Source organism: Zootoca vivipara, chromosome 1 (genome assembly GCF_965207765.1).
Source record: "Zootoca vivipara chromosome 1, rZooViv2.hap1.1, whole genome shotgun sequence".
NCBI lineage: Eukaryota > Metazoa > Chordata > Lepidosauria > Squamata > Lacertidae > Zootoca > Zootoca vivipara.
Genome location: NC_142582.1, coordinates 123,576,877 through 123,597,712, shown reverse-complemented (window position 1 = coordinate 123,597,712; position 20,836 = coordinate 123,576,877). Strand labels below are relative to the sequence as shown.

Here is a 20,836-nt window from a genome sequence, read left to right as displayed (position 1 = left end):
ATAGTCACAAATCCAATACAATCAGGATTAGCACTGTCCATAAGAAATCCAGTTGCAGCAGACTTAACTTAAACTTACAATAACTTATAATAAGACTAAACCTTAACACTAAGCATACTGTGTACACCACACCAGAAGGAAGAGAGATAGGAAGAGAAAGTGAAGCCCAGGCTTCTTCTGGCCTTACTTTTATAGTCAGCATGACCTTGACTAAAGGAGATAGCAGAACCAGTTTAAACCAGCTGCACTCACTGGGGGAGGAAGAGGAGTGCGGGGGGAGCGCATTGCCCCCAGCAGCGCGATCCCGGCAGGCTTCCATCGTGGCTGCCACCCCCCGCTCACACTGGGCACCGTGCCCCCAGGACGCACACCACGCCCCTGCGGGCAACGCCCCCAAGACGCGTGCCAGCCCCGCCCCCGCTTGCTTGCCACCTCCCGGTGCCGGAGCACGAAGCTCCGCCACTGGCTGCACTTAGCTTCTCTGAAGAAATAACCCAAACACCATGAACCTTCTGCTTGTTTCTTTCACACACAGAAGCTTCCAGAACCCTCTTGTATCGATTAGAATAGGAAAGATCTCTACAGTCCGCTCTGTCTTTAAGAGTTTTATTGTGCATACTATTTACAGTGCAGAGACATCAGAAAACATGTCTGCCTAGTCGCTCCCAGAATCCGGCAATACCGCCTTCCGGTTTCTAGTCCAACGTAAGAGCTTGGGGACCCCAAAACACCTCCCCTTCGCCCTACGTCTGGGCGCGCACCTCAAATCGGGCGCCGGAAGGGGCTGCATCCCATCTCCCCTTTGTTGGCGGGGACGTTGCTGTGACTCCGCTGTGTCGCTGAGCCTTCCTTCCTCTACTGGCTGTCTGAGTCGGTGCAAGCAGCATCTTGGAGCAGCATCTTGGAGCCCTCCCTCCTGACCCGCTGCTGACACTATCGCTGGGTGAAGTGCTGATGGTCACCTGACCTCTGCTTAGAAACCCCCAATGGAAGAGTGGTGTGCACATTTCATTCAGAGATTCTCATTCAGGCACGAGCCTTGTTGATGAGAACAGGTGTTGTGCAAAAAGTACAGGTGCACCTTTGCCGCCACCACTCCCATTTATTTCAGAGCTTTCCCATGAGAAACACCCAGTGCAGTACAATATGCTGAAACAATCTTCGATCAGAGTTAATCCCCACCTGGCGGTTCCGTGTTTTGCCAAGACTGGTACTTCGCTGATTATTATATATCTCTGCCTAGTCCATAGGATAGGCTGCCTTCACCTTGTCAAGGTTTTGGCTCATAGTCACGAGCTCCAGCAATTTCACTTACCGGTACTTTTTCTTTTAAAGCCAGCCAGTGATGAGGTTCTTGTGAAAGTCCATGGCTCAGGCAAAGTTGTCAAGCAGGATTCGGTCCATGCTTTGGCTGCCCGAGCCTGAGAAAGTAATACACACATCGTAAGAAAGACACACAACAGTGCAGATTGGAGGTCTTGTGTAAATTCCGTGGCAGGGCAAAAGAGCTTTCACAAAAGGTTGGGGGTGTATGTGTGCTATTTTGAAACAGTGGCTTGTTTCAGCAACAGGTTATAAGAAATGTCTCCAGCCTTCTTAAGGCCTCGGGACACACCCAGAACTGCCATGGACACACAAACAAAGCCCATTTCATGGAAAGAAAAAGTAGTGATGGTTGCCTTTCCGAGCAACAACAGGCGAAACAGCTAAAAACCCCAGAAAAAATAAAACACGCGCGCACACACACAAGTAGGCAGGCTCCCCAAGGATAGCTGTCAAGTCTCCCGTTTTTCGTGGGAAACCCCCGGATTTAAATCTGTTTCCCGCTGATCTCCTGAATTGAAAAATATCCTATAAATCCCCCGGATTTGCAGCTCCTGCCAGCGGCGGCGGCCATGTCCCGGCTCCCGGCTGGCTGCTCGCTCACTTGGCTTCGAAAATCGCCTCTGCGCATGCCCGAAGAGGAGATTTCTGGTGCCCAAACATGTGGACGTGGGCAGCTCGACACTGGAAGTCGCTTCTGCCCATGTCTGGACATGCGCAGAACCGATTTCCGGTGCCGCTCTGCCCATGTCTGGGCACCGGAAATCGGGCAGAGCCAGCACCGGAAGTCGCTTCTATGCATGTCTGGACATGTGCAGAAGCGACTTCTGGTGCCGCGCCGCCGCTGATCCCTTATTTTCCCTTATTTTCCTATCTGGAAGTTGACGCCTATGTCCCCGAGCAGGTAGACCGTCTCAAAACTTCAACCCCGTCATTTTTTTAATTTTTTTTTTAAAAAAATAAGGGGTCTGAGGGTATTATGATGTCCACATGTACTGCCCCAGGACTGCAAAGAAGCCCATTTTCTCTTCTCCTCAAACTTCTTGCCTTTGCGCACCCCCCCCCCCACAAAATACTACCAAAATGTTTTGCATTTCCCCATTCCTGTTTACTCTTCACACTGTAACAATGACAAATTATTAATTTCAATTACAAGGTTCCTGCATTGCGGGGGGTTGGACTAGATCACCCTGATGCTCCTTTCCAATTCTACAATTCTATGATTCTGGCACCGACTAGGCCCAGAGATGCTTTGCTTTGTCCCAGGGGCAACTTCACGTGCATTCAGATCAACCTGTTTGCAAGTGTTCATGTCAGCCGTTCCTCTGTGTCCGCACACACTCCCAAGTTGCACCTCTCGCCATCCCAGACTTGTTTTTGCCTGGCTGGAATGTGTCCTTGAACAGTGCCGGATTTACATAGAAGCTAAACAAGCTATAGCAGGCATAGGCAACCTTGGCCCGCCAGATGTTTTGGGGCTACAACTCCCATGATCCACAGCTAACAGGACTAGTGGTCAGGGATGATGGGAATTGTAGTCCCAAAACATCTGGTGGGCCGAGGTTGCCTATGCCTGAGCTATAGCTTAGGGGCCCCCCAAGAAACAAATTTAAAGGAAAAAAACACCTGTATGTACATTTCCAAAATATAAGATTTCTTTTTTTAAAAAAAAACCTACATACAGCAACAGTGTTTTGTGTTGTGTAGGCTCCTATGATGTAAGTAATGGGCCCTGCCTGCTAGCCTGTTCCCTAAAATATCACATATAAAGGGCCCCATTACCTTCAGTAGCTTAAGGCCTCATCAAACCTAAATCCGGCCCTGTCCTTGAACTCTGACAATACTTCTTGCTTGGCTGGACAAGTGTCTAGAGAGTGTATGAATAAGCTTGCCTGTGAATAAACTTAATGCTTATTTTGCTCTACCCAAAAATTGTCTTGCGGCCCCCAAAGGCTTGCTCAAAAAGGGAGTGTTGCCCCTTGGGCTGGAAGAGGTTTTCCCCCACCCAACCTTTGCGCTATAGACCTTTGTGTGTCTCGCTTTTGCCCTTCAGCACGAGAAATACACCAGCCAGCTTCAGATGAGCTTCAAAAGCGCAGTCATGAAAAGGGTGGAGCAGCCCTTGGAGCACGGCGGAGATACCGAGTCGCCCCAAGCGAAGCTGGAGAAAGGCGAGAAGAAAGCAATTACAGGTACCTGTGCGGGAAAACCAGTTGGCCGGGGACCGAAATGAGCCTGTCTCTCTCTCTCTCGTCTTGATTTTGCTGGTGATTAGGAGTTAGCCGTCCAGCAGGAGTGTGGGGTTGCCGTTGTGGATCTGGCGCAATGCAACCTTGCCTCTCCTTATCCATGCCAAAATGAGATCTGCGTGAGATTTGAACTCGCTCCCACAGGAGGCAGCGATGGGCTTGGCAGATTCGCGGAGGAAAAAGTTATGAGTGGCTACCAACCATAGATGGAGGTAGCAAAACTGAAACTGATTTTGTTTTTTTGTTTTTTACAAATAATGTTTTCATTCATTATTATGGTATGTATTTTGTGCTTTCATATTGTAAACTGCCCTGTGATCCATGGATGAAGGGCGGTATAATAATAATAATAATAATAATAATAATAATAATAATAATAATAAATAGCAGTTCCTGGAAGCCGGAGAGGTGATTGCTCTTGTGATAAAATCCTGCTTGCAGCTTTCCCACAGACATGCGATCGGCCATTGTGAGAACAGGATGCTGGACTAGATGGGCCATTGGCCTGATCCAGCAGCCCCCTCTCTTCATGTTATTATTCTTAAGAGGGTCTTCTTTGATTTCTTTTTATCTGGATATACAGGCATGATTTTTAAGGCAGCTTTTTAGCTGTTCTGCGTTGTCTCGCCATTTTGCTTCTTACGTCGACTCTTTTACCAAGCCCACCTATATAGGGAGCATTCTTAAAAGGTGCAGTATAAAGAAATAATAAAAGGAATAACTAATAAAGCTGCATTCGGTGCTGGTTGACCCATAAATGGACTTAGCTTAGTCGTATCTGTTCCTTTTCAGTGGGACTAGCACTGCCTACAAGGACGCGGGTGGCCCTGTGCTCTAAACCACTGAGCCTAGGGCTTGCCGATCAGAAGGTTGGCAGTTCGAATCCCGCAACAGGGTGAGCTCCTGTTGTTCGGTCCCAGCTCCTGCCCACCTAGCAGTTCGAAAGCATGTCAAAGTGCAAGTAGATAAATAGGTACCGCTACAGCGGGAAGGTAAACGGCGTTTCCGTGCGCTGCTCTGGTTTGCCAGAAGCGGCTTAGTCATGTTGGCCACATGACCTGGAAGCTGTCTCCGGACAAACGCCGGCTCCCTCAGCCTATAGAGCGAGATGAGCGCCTCAACCCCAGTCATCTGTGACTGGACCTAACGGTCAGGGGTACCTTTACCTTTTAGCACTGCCTACAACCCTAGTAAAGGTAAAGGGACCCCTGACCATTAGGTCCAGTCATGACCGACACTGGGGTTGCGGCGCTCATCTCGCGTTATTGGCCGAGGGAGCCGGTGTTTGTCCGCACACAGCTTCCAGGTCATGTGGCCAGCATGACTAAGCCGCTTCTGGCGAACCAGAGCAGCGCACGGAAACGCCGTTTACCTTCCCGCTGTAGCGGTACCTATTTATCTACTTGCACTTTGACGTTCTAGGTTGGCAGGAGCTGGGACCGAACAACGGGAGCTCACCCTGTCGCAGGGATTTGAACCGCCGACCTTCTGATTGGCAAGATCTAGGCTCTGTGGTTTAACCCACAGCGCCACCCGCGTCTTACAACCCTAAATCTCAGATAAATGGGGACAACCAGAACAAATACAAGGCAAATACAAGGCAGGTTCTTCCTTCCCCTTTCCCCGGTTTTCCTCATGTTTCTGTATTTCAGGGTTAAGCAAAATCTCACTTTCAAATAATTGCGGCTTCTCTTGATTCCAGGCGTTTCCTCCTTTGGGGATTAGCCCATAAGCCAAATATTTCACCCAGTTTCATCATGCGCTGAGGTGAGAAGAAAAGCTTCTATCTGACTTCGCTTGAGATGCCGCCATCTTGAGTGGCAGGTGCCCTCTGGTTGTTGCTGGACTCCAGGTCCTATTAGTTCTGCTCAGTATGGCCAATGGTAAGGGATGATGGGAGTTGGAGTCTAGCACCATGTTTCCTGGCCATCTTCCTGGCCTTAGGCCTGATCCAGCAGCCAGACCCTTCTCACGTTCTTATTGGAGGGCCGCAGCTTGGGGCGAGGCTGGTGTGGAGAATAGAATAAATTGAATAAACGCCTGGAAAGGGTCTGAGGAGAACTAGGCCGAGGAGTATAGCTCAGCGTAGTTGCGCTTTAAATGAATTAATTATATTTTAAGAACGTGCACACCTCAGTAAAACTTAAGCGATATCCCAAAAGGTATGGGACAGGGGCGGTGAAAGCTGAGGAGACTGGCCGACTCCTTCCTCTCCCCTCAACCACGTATTATTAGCGTTGTCTTGAAGGCCAGTTGTTGCCCTGGCAACCCTTGTGCGTTAGAAGGAAGGAAGGCAGCCTTGCGCAGGGAAGTTTTGATGCTTTATTCTGTTTTATATTTGTTGGAAGCCGCCCCAGAGTGGTTGGGGCAACCCAGTCAGATGGGCGGGGTGCAAATCATGCAATTATTGTTATGATTAAGACTGACAGGAGTCTCCTTTCATTTCACCCTTAAAGCCCATCTCGGTTGCAAAGGGAAGGGAAAGGGATCCTTTGCTGGACTTACGGAGGCTGGTCTCAGTGACGGCAGTTTCTCGTGACCTTAATCTTCCATGCAGGCGTATTTGTCCTTGCAAAAATCCCCTCTAAGCCGGGATCAGGTATTAGAGCCATCCTTTCCCTGTTGGTTCTTTATTTGAGCTGAGAGAGGGAGAGTTCACAGGCATGCATCTACCTCTTTTTCATTCATGTGTCGTGTTCAAAAGGCACACCTCCTCCCTTTCAGGGCTCATCTCCATTTACCTTTCCTCTCTTCTTTCCAGGCACAGCCTGTGATTTGAAGCTCCATGTCCGAGAGCCCTTTTTTGCCCTGAGCTTTCCCTGCCAGAAAACCCCCTCAATCGGAGCAAAACCCGAACTGTTGATTGCTCGGATTCAGCTTAAAAGAGCTGGTTTCTGTGGGGAAAGTTTGGGGCAAATAAAAATAAAAATGCTTGGACATTGAGCTTTAAATCGTGGAAAGAGAGGGCCAAAATATAAGGGGGCGAGTAAGCCCTGTGTGGCTGGTGGCTGTCAGTTTTACCTGTGACGCCTCCAGTAGACATGACAAGCTCCGTTTTGCATTGCTCGGAGCGAGCCAGGAGTTTGCATTCATGAGGAGCCGCTTCCCGTGATGAGCTGCGACAGCAGACAAGGGTGAAAGGAGGCAACTGCCTTCTCAGCCTCGAAGGAAACTTCCCGGTGGCAACAGCTGTAATGTGAGATCTTTGCCATGCCGTTGTAAAGCACAACCGCCCTCCCGTGTCAATCCCCAGAGTAATGAATTCACATCCCTTGCCCGCCTTATCTTGTCGGCTGCTGGAGATTACACAAGTTCACCTACATCTGGGGCAGCCAATGTGCCATCATCCGGATTCTGGACTGAAGCTGCCACCATCCCTGACCATTGGCCCTGCTAGCTGGGGCTGACGGGAATTTCAGCCCAGTACCATCTGAAAGGCTGCCATGTTGACTATGCACCTTATGGACCAGCTCCTTGAAAACTAACATTTGCAGTAGTTCTGCTGAAAATTGGTGGAAAGTTTAGGCATGCTCAGAGTTCTGTTAGAACCCAACTTTACAGGTCTGCAGGCCATCCTGCCGCTTTTGAGCCTGTTGGCCGTGCCCAGCCATTGCCTGCACATTTGCAAAGCTAAACAGGGTCCGGTATGGTTTCAGATTGGATGGGGGGCTGCGTGTTGAGATTCCTGCATTGTAGGGGGTTGGACGAGATGACCCTGGGGGTCCCTTCCAGCTCTACAATTCTATGGTTCTATGTGCAGCATTACTAAGAAGAGGATCTAAGTGTGTACAGTTGCGTTGGTGCAGCACCTGTGGGTTGCTAGGTGTTTGGAGCCATGACCAATAGACGTGGTCTTGCCTTCCCTGCCATGCATTTGGTGTATGGGCAGGTGTCTGTCCATACCACCTGTCTGGGCAAGTGGGTAGCTGTATCAACACACAGCTGTAGTGTGTGTTCTAAAAGTCATGCCAGGGCATGCTTTGCACCTTTACCACTTTTAACACTCACAGCTCCTCCCCAAAGTACCTCGGGGAACGGCCGTTTGTTAAGGGTGCAACCAACATGGGGCTTCCAGATGTTGTTAGACTACAACTCCCATCATCCACTGCTGGCTGGGGCTGATGGGAGTTGTAGTCCAACCATACCTGATGCTGATTGCACCAATTTAACACTCATGGCTTCCCCCAAAGCGTCACTGGAGCTCTGCAAAGAGTGCGGAGAGTTGTCGGGAGACGCCTGTTCGCTTCACAGAGCTACAATTTCCAGAGTTCCGAGCTACAATTCCCAGAGTTCCTTCATTGTTAAACCACTCTGGGAATTGTAGCTCTGTGCGGGGAATAGGGGTTGCCTGTCAACTCCCAGCGCCTTTAACAAACTGCAATTCCTTGGATTCTTTGGGCGAAGCTATGTCTGTGGTTTAATGCTGCTTTTAAGTGTATTGTGTGGATGTTGTCCCACCAGAGTAAGTATTCAACGGGAGCCCTGCAGTGCAGGAGGAACATAGTACACTGACCAGGCAAAGGGAAAAGGTGGGGCCCTTGTTATTTCTGCCATGCCTCGCCAATGCAGAGGCTTTATAATATCTGCCAGTTATAGCACCTGATGTTGCACACCCCCATTCACTTCTGAGGCAGAAGGGGACTCCAGGGCTTCAGCACTCGCTTGTCCCAGGTCACTCACAAAGTTAGATACCAGTCTCAGGCTGGTAGAGGCGCTGTGGGTTAAACCACAGAGTCTAGGGCAGGGGTGCCCAAACTAAGGCCCAATCGCCTTCTAAATCCGGCCCACGGACGATCCGGGAATCAGCATGTTTTTACATGAGTAGAATGTCTGCTTTTATTTAAAATGCATCTCTGGGTTATTTGTGGGGCATAGGAATTCGTTCATTCCCCCCCCCTCAAAATATAGTCTGCCCCCCCACAAGGTCTGAGGGACAGTGGACTAGCCCCCTGCTGGAAAAGTTTGCTGACCCCTGGTCTAGGGCTTGCCAATCAGAAGGTCGGCGGTTCAAATCCCCGCGACAGGGTGAGCTCTCGTTGCTCAGTCCCAGCTCCTGCCAACCTATGGGGGATGCATTCGATCAGGTTCACAGCTGTGAACCACCTTAAGATATTTGGATGAAGGGCAGCATACAAATTTAAACAATAAATAGTTGATCAGTTTTGTTGGGTTGATTATTAAACCGATTAATTTTAATTAGGTTTTGAATAAACGTTCAGTTAATTGCCACTGTTATGAATTCCATTGTGTTATTGTGAGACTCTTAATCTCAAGGTTGTGGGTTCGAGTCTCATATTGGGCAAAAGATTCCTGCATTGCAGGGGGGTTGGACTAAATGATCCTTGTGGTCCCTTCCAACTCGTATGATTCTATGCTTCTATGTTATCCCTTCTCCATTATTCTGAAGGAGTACAACGATCCCACGAGGGCTGTATTGCACTCTTCTCAACGCATTGATCCATTAATGAAAGTCTTGTGCAACAGGTGTATGGTTTTGTGTTATACCACCAATCCGGCTCTTGTAGACCCTTTTAGTCATCCCCCTCCCTAAGTTTGAGGATTGGAAGTGGGTTTAAATCATTAATGGAATAAAGAACATAATACCTTTAGTAGAAAAGTGGGCTTACTCAGTCGTGGTGGAAAAGAAGCTTTGGAAGGAAAACTGCTGGGTTAAGCCTGTAGGTATTTAGTAATTTGCTTCTAGCAAATTGAAGCAAGCTCTGAGGTGAGCAAATTTCATTTGTTTGTTTTGCTTCTGTTGGAAGCTGAGAGCCCAGGAGAACCGAGCTAGGAATCCAAACAAGTAAAGCCTCTTTCATTCCCTCTCAGTGCCTGAAATACATTTTTGTAAAATGTTGAAAAAGCAACACAGTGAAAGTTTGTATGAGATTATTATTATTTTGCTGTCTTTTCTCAATACATCACAGAAGCCAGCTTCAGCAGGCGTGATTCCACGGCCCTGAGAACTTTTATTGAGACCCAAGTCTGTTTCAATTGCCGATCGTCACTTGCCTGTACTTTGCAATATTTTGTTTTCATTTCATAAAAAACAGATTGGAAAAGAGAGCTCTGTCCTCTTGTGATTTAGGAATTAGCTGATCCCCCTGATTAGATTAGGAAGGAGTATAGCACATGATTTGCCCCTGGGCTCATCCTGCAGTTCTGAAGTCGTCTTCCTTCTCTCCTGAGCCCCAGGTAGGTTTTACCATTTGTTTTCCTTTGTGCATGGAAGCTGGCTGCAAATTTGTGTCTTTTGGAAGTGATTTGTGGAATAGCACAGGACTTAGACAATTGGTGTTGTGGATACTTTGCAGGTATACAGTGATTTAGTTTTCTTGGCCAGCTCTGAAATACTGTTTTAAACCGCGGTGTGGCCCTAAGTATATCTACTGTGAAATAGCCTCACTCTGTTCCATGGGGCTCACTCACTAGGTGCTAAATTTACTTAGCATTAACAATGACCCCCCCTTTTTGAGAAATGAATGTGGGTTTCAAAGCGATGTGCTCTTATTGTGTTATCTATATCTATCTATCATCTCTCTATCTCTCTACCTATCTATCTATCTATCTATCTATCTATCTATCTATCTATCTATCTATCTTATCTATCTTATCTTATCTTATCTATCTTATCTATCTAATCAATCTATCCTTTCTTTCTTTCTTTCTTTCTTTCTTTCTTTCTTTCTTTCTGTCAAGGGTGTGTTGTGACTACTCTTGAGTAACGACCTTCCACATGCTTGTCTTTCAGACGTTTTTATTGGTGCACATTATTTACAGTGTAACGGATTGCTCATTTCATGTCTATCCGCTCGAGTCAGATTCCTGCACTACCCCCTTCTGCGTTCGGGACCAGCATAAAAGCCTCGGAACTGAGAAGCGCCTCCCTTTCCTCCTCCTTCTCAATTCCGGTGTCGGGGGGGGATGGGTCTTCTGTCTGACCTATTCCTGTCCACTCTTTCCGCCTCCCTCTCTTCCTGCCTATGGAGCAGGGGCTCTTTGATGTTGCCAGAGCCCTGGCACTCCCTCTCTGTTTCCTGACTCACCCCTTCAGACCCCTCGCTCTCATGACTGCTTGGAGACGGGCTGCTTCTGATGAGGGGGGAGGGTTCTCTATAATCCCTCCCCCTTACATCCACCCCCCTCCAGCCCCCCCTCCCCCGAGGACATGGGTAGCTGGGGAGATGATTGGAAGCCCAAAAACTCCGTGGCATCCAAGCTGCTGGGGGTGAAAACGTGCTCCCAGTCAGAGCCCTGTGATGATGCTGGAGGGGACGACTGAAACCCTAGGAAGTCCGTCTCGTCTGAACCTGTGGGAACCCAATGTGTCCTCACTCTAGGCATAGCGATAGGAAAATGGGGGCAGTGGTTGGCCGGAAATACATACCTGTGAAAAGCCCTGCTATTTATGCTGGATAGCTCAGTTGGTTAGAACATGGTGCTGGTCATGCTAAGGTTGCAGGTTTGATCCCTGTAAGGGACAGCTGCATATTCCTGCATTGCAAGGGGGTTGGACCAGATCAGGCATAGGCAAACTCGGCCCTCCAGATGTTTTGGGACTACAACTCCCATCATCCCTAGCTCACAAGACCAGTGGTCAGGGATGATGGGAGTTGTAGTCCCAAAACATCTGGAGGGCTGAGTTTGCCTATGCCTGGACTAGATGAACACAAGGGCCTCTTCCAACTCTACGATTCTATGATACTTCTTCTTTGTTGATCACTCGTAGCCAAATAAGATTGTCTTCCATGAACATGGTTTCCACAGGAAGTCTGTAAGTGAGTGTGGAGGCCAATTCTGGATCTTCCACAGTGGGGACATAGGTTTCTAGGTGGTGTTGATCATGGTGAGGGTTTGCCAAGTGTGCCTTCCTCTTAGCATGTTTCTCCCTTTTGTCCTGAGTTCGAGCATCTTCAAAGTCCATGACACCTTTGGTAAAGGCTGCTCTCCAACTGGAGCACTCACAGGCCATTGTTTCCCAGTTGTCAGTGTTTATACTACATTTTTTTAGATTTGCCTTGAGTCTTTAAACCTCTTTTGTTGACCACCGGCATTACGCTTTCCATTTTTAAGTTCGGAATAGAGTAGTTGCTTTGGAAGACGATCATCAGGCATCCGCACAACATGACCAGCCCAGCAAAGTTGATGTTGAAGAATCATTGCTTTGACACTGGTGATCTTTGCTTCTTCCAGTACACTGACATTAGTTTGCCTGTCTTCCCAAGTGATGTGCAAATTTTTTTGGAGACACCGTTGATGGAATCTTTCGAGGAGTTGGAGATGGCGTTTATAAGTGGTCCATGTTTCACAAGCATTCAATAAAGTTGGTAGTACAATAGCTTTGTAAACGAGCACACATGGGAACTGATTGAATGAGTGTCTCGTCAGAATAACATGCCCTGGCCAGGACACCATGTGGTCCGGTTGGCCTTCGCTGAAGTCCAACATGACGGCAGCCGCTTGGTGTTGTGACCCCATGACATACCTGCAGCTCCCAACCCCTTCGTTGAAGACCTGTGATATAAACCGTGAAAGATTGAATCAGATTCCCCACCCAGCTTTTCTGCTACCCCCCCCTCACTGCCAGTCCATTCGTTATCTGTGTCTGCTGGAGATGGAAGAGATGCTGTTAATAATGAATGGGGAAAGGGCTAGACTGCAGTGGTATGGATTTTCATTTTGAGAGAGATGTCTTTGTTACAAACCGCCTGTAACAATCTGCCACTTTCTCTCTCTGAAGGATGCTTTTACCTTTCTGTTTGTGTGTGTGTGGAGAGGGGTCACTTAAAAACTTCCATTGGCAGCCCAGGCACTCGTATGTGTGTGTTTTTTGCGTGCTACTTTTGAAAAAAAAAGTGCATAAATATTTTGGTTTCAGAGAAAATAGAGTGAGCCGCTGCCATGATCAAAGCTGCAGGAACCATCAATTAAAAGCCGTCTCTTGGGACAGCTGCCCTTATTTCAATGCCTGGCTCTCCTTCCTCTGATCTGCCCAGACGGTATTTTTAGATCAGCACTCAAGTTCATTGTCTGGAGAGAGCTGGTGCAGTGCCCTCTTTGCAATCGCTCATTTTATTTTTATTGACTTTTTAGTGGGGCAGAGAGGGGGTTGGGTGCCGCGCTGCTTCTCCTAATGCTGGGTTGATCTAATGTGGCTCCTGGCCTCCCGTCCCAGTTATGGCTAATGGGTCCCCCTCCCCACCTTTCTTTTTCTTTGCTGCTTTCTGCCACATCTGCTGGGGAATTCCAGACTCCACAGAACTTGCACACCATAGATGCAAAGCGCATCCAACACATCGTGCCCTTTCAAGAGCACGATGTGCCCTCTGTTTGCCATCACCCAGTCAGGTACCAAAAATCGCAGTTTGCTGCCTTTGTGCATTAACCCTGCTGTCGCCCTCCTGCAATCAGCAGGAGGATAAATAGTAAATAGTTTCCCCCAGTACTCTCATTGGCCCTCAAAGTCCTTCTCCCGTGAGCTTGAACAAAAGAGTTCAATCCAAAGAACCGGACAGGTATGTGGCATCCTGTCTACAGTCTCCATCACTTCCAGTTCAAGGGCTATCAAGAGTACCAAGACTGGGGAGGACTCTGCCCCCCCCACCCCCTTGTGACTTGAGGGAGGTGGGTTCAAGACATGCTGCCAGTCAGTGCTGGCGGTGCCAGGAAGAAACCGTCTGTTGCTCAGGTGAGGCAGCAATGTTCATTCGTGGGACAAAGCTACTTTAACTTCAGAAATTATTGTTCTTATTTATTAAATGTATACACCGTCCTTCATTCGAAGATCACAGGGTGGTTTACAGAATAAATTTTAAAAATTAAAACACAGAACGCATATCATAATAAGGTACCCTCCAACATCCAGGGGATCAAAATTGGGGCATTCGGGTTTTTTTGGTCCCGAGTTCTCACAGGAGCAAGCTGACTTGCGCCATAGCACTGGACCAAAAAAAAGGGACATTCTATGATCCACTCGGAAGCCAGGATGGTTTCTGAATTTCCGGGATGCCCTGTTTAAATTGGGATGGTTCGGTGGTTTGTTGTTGTTGTTGCTGTTGTTATACCCTGCCCATCTGGCTAGGTTTCCCCAGCCACTTGGGGCTGCTTCCAGCGCATATAATAAATAAGCGCTTATAATAAATCAGTTTTTGATGGTTGACATAATAAAATGTCAAACATTAAAAACTTCCTGATACAATAACTTCCCCCCACAAGACTTCCTGATCTAATAAGAACAACAGTACAAAACCAATTGTTGTTTGCTCAGCTAAAGGCCTGGTTTTAAAGCAACATTGTTGCCTGGCTCCTAAATATATGTAGTGAAGGTGCCGGGCAAGCCTCCCCGGGGAGAGCTTTCCACAAACAAGAAGCCACCGCAGAAAAGGCCCGTTCTCATATTGCTGCCCTCCAGACCTCTCGTGGGAGAAACATGCAAAGAAGGGCTACAGAGGAGGATCGCAGGGTCCAGGTTGGTTCTTATGGGGAGAGGAAGTCCTTGAGGGTCCTGAGCTGTGAGTGATGACGAATGGGACCTGCAGCCGAATTTTGCAGCATGGAGTGCTCCTATTCAGGGTCCTATTCCATCTCTCCCTCTGCCACCAGTTTTCCACTGAACACACACAGTCTTGTGGATTCTCCCCTCTCAAGCCTTGATTCTACCACCCAACTTTTTTCTTTTTGTATTTCTGCAAGCGTTGAGATTCTCCCCCACCATCCTCTTGTCCATTCTTTGGCTACCTAAGAATTGGCTCCTGGAGAATTAAGTTCATTATTAGTATATACATGATGGATGACACCTTGTTCTGGAACTCCCATAATGCTTTGCTGGGTTAAAAACCGTCTACTGGAACTTGATAATTTTGATTGGCGGTGCTCTATTGGCCTTTTTTTCTTTTTTCCTTGCCCGTTTTTATCTTGTTCATCCCACTCTCTCTCCCTCCCCGACCCCAAATGTTGGTGGTGTTTGTAGTATCGCTGCCGCCACCCAACAGTTCAATATTGATCTAGACTTGTGACCTCGATCCTGTCATTTAAAGGGATGCTATTCCCCACTTCGCCCTCCCTGAGCTGTCTGGCTGGATTGATGAGCCAAGAAAAGTGCCTGAATGAATTGGAGCCATCTGGACAGGCTGGCATAAAAAGTTGTCGCAGAGGGTTGGGGCGGCGGATGGGTGCTTAATGAGCCAGGCTCTAGGATGACAGAGCTGTTTAGTTACTTTTCACTGAAGCTTCAGGCACTGCCGGTTGACTCTTTATGTAGGCTTCTTCTGTGCTGTGGGTTAGGGGGTTTAGGCTGTAACCTTTTGCCCCAGGGCATGGCTGCAACCTCAGCAGGTCCAGGTGAGATCAGTGCTTGGGATAGGAAACTTCCCGGAAACCCTATTGCAGTGGTGTAATTCGGTGGTTTTTAGAATCTGAACCTGATGGTCTTATCACAGCAGTGGGGAACCTCTTGCCCGTGGGCCCATTCATTCATTCATTCATTCATTAAATTTGTACACCACCCTTCATTTGAGGATCACAGGGTGGTTTACAATATAAAAGCACAAATTGTTGTTATTAAAATTTCTATAACACCGTCCACCCGAGGATCACAATATAAAAACAGCTCCAGCTCCCTGTCCACTGATGGGATTTAGGAGTCCACGAACATCTGGAGGCACCATATTGCCTGTCCCCAGTGTAGAGTAATTTCTAACCTGACCCTTTCCCCCCCCTCCTCCGTCTCCATAAGAAGAGCCCTTTTGGATTGGACCAAAAGATTTATCTAGTCCAGCGTGGTGTTCTCATGGTGGCCAACTACCTGCTTCTGGGAAGCCCACCAGCAAAATTTGAGCGTAATCATAGAATCATAGAGTTGGAAGAGACCACAAGGGCCATCCAGTCCAACCCCCTGCCGAGCAGGAAACACCATCCAAGCATTCTTGACATATGCCTGTCAAGCCTCTGCTTAAAGACCTCCAAAGAAGGAGACTCCACCACACTCCTTGGTAGCAAATTCCACTGCCGAACAGCTCTTACTGTCAGGAAGTTCTTTCTAATGTTTAGGTGGAATCTTCTTTCTTGTAGTTTGAATCCATTGCTCCGTGTCCGCTTCTCTGGAGCAGCAGAAAACAACCTTTCTCCCTCCTCCATATGACATCCTTTCATATATTTGAACATGGCTATCATATCACCCCTTAACCTTCTCTTCTCCAGGCTAAACATACCCAGCTCCCTAAGCCGTTCCTCATAAGGCACCCTCTCCCTATCTGTGAAATGGGTATAATGATGACCTACCTCAAAGAAATTGTTTTTAAGACCAGGATGGGGAACCCTGGAGTCCTGCAGATGTTGTTGGACTGCAAGTCGCATCGTCCTTGATCACACCTGGAGGGCTAGAGCTCCCCCATCCCTAGTGTATGACAGAACAGTAGAGTACAGCACCCTGCCGTGAGATAAAAGTGCTACAAAAAGCATTGCTTTTATTAATAATGATGGAAGAAGGATGGGCAAGTCGGTACACATCATGGAAAGAGGATTTCAGGGGAGGCATCCAGAAAGAGCAGTAATGACGCGTTTCAAGTTCTAGCTTGCTTTATCCTCGGGGTGTGAATTATAATTTTCAAAGGGTACATAGCATGTCCAGGGACGGATTTAGGTTTGATGGGGCCCTAAGCCACTGAAGGTAATGGGGCCCTTTATATGTCCAGCTGTCCTTTCTCAACAACAAATTGTCTCTGTTTTTTTGTGTTGAATATATGCTATATGGTAATTTATGGTCCTAATAGGTATCTAAAGCCATTTGCACATAACAAAATATGTATTTTATCAAAGTAATTGTTGAACTGAAATACACTTAAGAAGTGTAGTAATAGTGAAATACAATTAAGAAGAAGTATATTAATAGAGAAATAATTATTAAGCTCTAAGTGTATTGGGACGCAGGTGGCGCTTTGGGTTAAACCATAGAGCCTAGGGCTTGCTGATCAGAAGGTTGGCGGTTCGAATCCCTGTGATGGGGTGAGCTCCCGTTGCTCGGTCCCAGCTCCTGCCCACTTAGCAGTTCGAAAGCACGTCAAAGTGCAAGTAGATAAATAGGTACCGCTACAGCAGGAAGGTAAACGGCGTTTCCGTGTGCTGCTCTGGTTCGCCAGAAGTGGCTTTGTCATGCTGGCCACATGACCTGGAAGCTGTACGCCGGCTCCCTCGGCCAATAACGCGAGATGAGCACGCAAACCCAGTCAGTCATGACTGGACCTAATGGTCAGGGGTCCCTTTACCTTTTTAACTGTATGTACTGGTAGGTTTTATTTTATTTGTTTTTTTATCTTATATTTTGGAAATGTACATCCAGTTTTTCCCCCTTTAAATTTTTTTTGGGCCCCCAAGAGAGTGGGACCCTAAGCTATAGCTTGTTTAGCTTATACGTAAATCTGGCACAGAGCATCTCAAGTTGAAGCAGAACCCGTGTGCTGAAGATTTCAGCCCCCTTTTAAAACACTTATTCTGGTCCCCACAAGCCGACCTCGGTCTTCTGAAGATAAAGTTCAGGGCTTGGTGGGTTACTAGGGAGGCTAGTCTCCCAGAGCGAATGTCTTTGCGCGGACTGAATTTGCTACACAAAGGAGGCAGTTGCAAGGGTACCTTTTTGCTTGTCGGGATGCGGAGGTGATTCTGCACGGCTCTCCCAATATGACAATAAGTGCTTGTGTGAATTTTTTTGTGGGGTGTGTTATGATGACTGGAAGCCCAAGGAACCTGTATTTCCTGTTCCCCTTGCTTATTTCTGCATGGGAAATGGCTCTCATTAAGCCTGTGAAGCCGCTATCCCTGGCTGGTGTGAACTGGTAGGGTTTTGGATGTGATGCTGGATCTACCACGCCACTCCTCTCCTGGCCCCACTTAGGATTGCTCTGTCTGCGCCGTAAGAAGTCTGTGGATGGGTAAAAGAATACTTGTAAGCCTTCTGCGGGTTTAAAACTACATACAGGTGAAACTCGGAAAATTAGAATATCGTCGAAAAGTGCATTTATTTCAGTAGCACAACTTAAAAGGTGAAACCAATATGTGAGATGGATGCATGACATGCAAAGCAAGATATGTCAAGCCTTTATTTGTTATAATTGTAATTATTTGTCATTAGGCGGGTCAATTATAAATGAAATGTCATTAATGAAATGTAACAGCGATGTTTATTTTTGCATTATTGTAACTATTTATTTTATTACTGCGGAATTTCCAAAAGAAAGCATTTGTAAAAATTAAAAGAAAAATTAAAAATAATAAGTTGCATTACTGAAATAAATGCACTTTTTGACGATATTCTAATTTTCCGAGTTTCACCTGTATCTGTCTCGTTTAAATCTCTTATTGGAAATACATTGTTAGCATCGGGACTTGTTAACAGCCCGGTTTTGGAAAGACTCGGAAGGGGCGTCCTTATTGAACTGGCTTAACAAAGTTTGGCAATTGGCCCTGACAGAGAAATTGACCAAACAAAATACCACTAGCTGAAGTACAGAGACTCAAAGACTTATTTAAAAATCACCAGTACTGTTTTAATGAATAATAATAAAGAACTTCTGCAGACAATCGAGACTTTTTTGGTTGGTCTAGGTCGGGCATCCCCAAACGGCGGCCCTCCAGATGTTTTAGCCTACAACTCCCATGATCCCTAGCTAACAGGACAAGTGGTCAGGGATGATGGGAATTGTAGTCTCAAAACATCTGGAGGGCCGAAGTTTGGGGATGCCTGGTCTAGGTTAAATTATAGTCCACGTTTTAGACTTCTGACAGCGTGTTATGCTGTGTTTTCAGTATATGCCTTGCAATGATTTTTTTAAAAAAATTAAAAATAAAAACCAAGTTGCATACATGTCTTTAGGTGAACCATGATTTAGCTTGCCAGGTATTCCAAATAACCAAGATTTGGAACCAAGGTTTGCATTTGGTCAAGTAGCACCATTTAAAAGCCAGCCTGACTACTTCCAAAGCCTAAGCAGTTGGTTTATGGAACACTTTTCATTAAATATTGTTGCCCTTAGTTTTCTAAAAGGTGTCTTTTGGAGTAGGTGTCCCTTTGCCACCATCTTGAACTGGATAACAATAGCTGCCAGCAAACTAATGCTGCCTGTGTGTGTGTGTGTGTGTGTGTGTGTGTGTGTGTGTGTGTTGTCTACCTCCAGAGACGACAACTACTTACCGCACACCGCTTTACGGCCAGCCATCATGGTGGGGGGAAGATGATGAAAACAATAAGTTGGAGTCAGCAGATGACAGAAGGCAAGAAGAGCCGTATCCAGGTAAATATACGTACCTGCTGCTTCTCTTTTCAACAGTTAAGGGTGAATAGTGTGAATAGGAACTTGACATAACAGTGACTTTATTGAATTGCACTAACTCATTTTGAGTAATTTGCTGGTGTTGTGTGCTTTATCTGTATGTTACTGTGTTTGGTTTATTTTATTTATTTCATATAATTTATATACTATATATATATATATATATATATATATATATATATATATAGCAATAAAATGATCACTAAAAGATTTGCAACCATATTTAAAAACCTACAGAAAGTTAAAACTGCAATAGAATAGACTAAAACGGATTAAAACTCGTAGAAACTTTCAAAACTTCTACGTAGACTTTGATTTTGATATTGTGTTGTGTGCTGGTATTTTTATTTTTTTAATGCTTTTGTTGTGATTGCTGTGAGCTGCTTTGTGCTCTGCGTTTGTTGTTGGAAAAGTGGAAGACAAGTATTAAATAAAATAAAAATAAAAAGCTTTGATATCAAATTAAAAGAATAGAAGCAAAATAATACTCCCCCCCTTTTACCCTGCAGAGAGAACAAAAGACATAGGTCAGCACGCAGAGGAAATCAATGGGAACATCACCGGCTACAGCGATCCTCAGGGCGACTCTGTCTATGCCTTCCGGAGGGAGCCTAGTTACTTTGAAATCCCGACGAAAGAATTCCAGCAGCCGGTGAAAACTCCAGAGGCCCAAGTCCACGAAATCCCCACCAAAGATGTTGATGCGGTGGCGCTGCCCGTCGTGCAGAGTCATGCCTCTTTCACCATAGAGTTTGACGACTGCACCCCGGGTAAAATAAAGATAAAAGATCACGTCACCAAATTTTCGCTCAGGCAGAGAAGGAACCTCGGCAAAGAAGCCGGCCACGCGGAAATGATCTCGGCAGAGAGCAAAGTGGCCGACTGGCTGGTGCAAAACGACCCGAGTCTCATGAGGAGGCCGTCCCCGGGAGAGGACGTGTACAGTACGAAAAGCGACCTCCCAGTTCACGTCAGGACTCTGAAAGGTAAATGCCAGCGTTGCTAGAGTTGTAAGCTGTGGTTCCAGGGCATTCGTTGGCTGTAGATGCCTTCCTTATTCTTCTTTGAAGTGATGGGGCACATTTGAAATGGAACAGACATTTGGAATGTGAACTTTACATAGTTTGGAAATTCCCCGCTACATTGTAAACTTGAATTCCATTCTCTGCATTAGGCCCTTGTTCGTCCTGGGGTTTGTCCTTGCACCGGCCGTCTTTCTGTTCCATTTCTCCCATCCTTCCAAGGATACTTACTCTTCCCAAAGCGAGGGAGGAGTTGCTTGGAGCCGGGTGGTCTTGCTTTTGGGTGCACAAGAAATCTTGCACGTCTGCTTATGCTTGTGAGTGTGCTCAGGAGCATCATCCCGCCAGGGTTCATGGGATTTGTAGTGTCCTGTGATTCCTCACAAACAAGAACTGGGAGGCACAGAAAGCCGTGAACCCCAGCAGCAGATGTTGTCTACCTTTAAACAGAAGTCTGCAAGACCATTTGTCGTCTCAGTGAGTCCTCTCTGCCAGGGGTTTGCCTGTCCTTTGTAAGCATAAGTCTGCTTGGAAGTGGGGATACTGGCAAGGAAGGGGAAGGGTTGCTTTCCTTGTATCCCCCCACCCCGAAAAGATTAGAAGCCCTTCTGGGGGACAGTTCAATGAGTAAGCTCAGAAAAAACAAGTTGTTTCCTAAGGGAAGTAAACCGTGTGCATGGTTAAACCATGGAATTCACGTTCTCAAGATGTAGGTATGGCCACCGACTTGGATGGCTTTAAAAGAGGAAGGGAAAAATTCATGGATGAGAAAGCTGTCATTGGATACTAGCTGCAATGACTATGTTCTGCATCTCCTGTTGCAGGCAGTATTCCTGCAAATGCCAGTTGCTGGGAATCACAAATGGAGAGAAAGTTCTTTGGCCACCCAGGTCCTGCTTGCTGGCTTCCAATAAGCATC

General features: G+C 46.8%; 1 protein-coding gene across 3 annotated transcripts in view; it reads left to right on the top strand.

Annotated features, from left to right (window-relative positions):
* The window catches only part of CEP170B (centrosomal protein 170B), an 82,436-nt gene that overhangs the window by 31,244 nt on the left and 30,356 nt on the right, over positions 1-20,836 (top strand). For all 3 annotated transcript variants that reach the window (XM_088673585.1, XM_088673579.1, XM_088673582.1), the window contains exons 6-8: positions 3,377-3,515; positions 18,740-18,856; positions 19,405-19,881. In XM_088673585.1, coding sequence (XP_088529711.1) covers positions 3,377-3,515; positions 18,740-18,856; positions 19,405-19,881 — 733 coding nt within the window. The remainder of the gene's footprint in view (positions 1-3,376; positions 3,516-18,739; positions 18,857-19,404; positions 19,882-20,836) is intronic.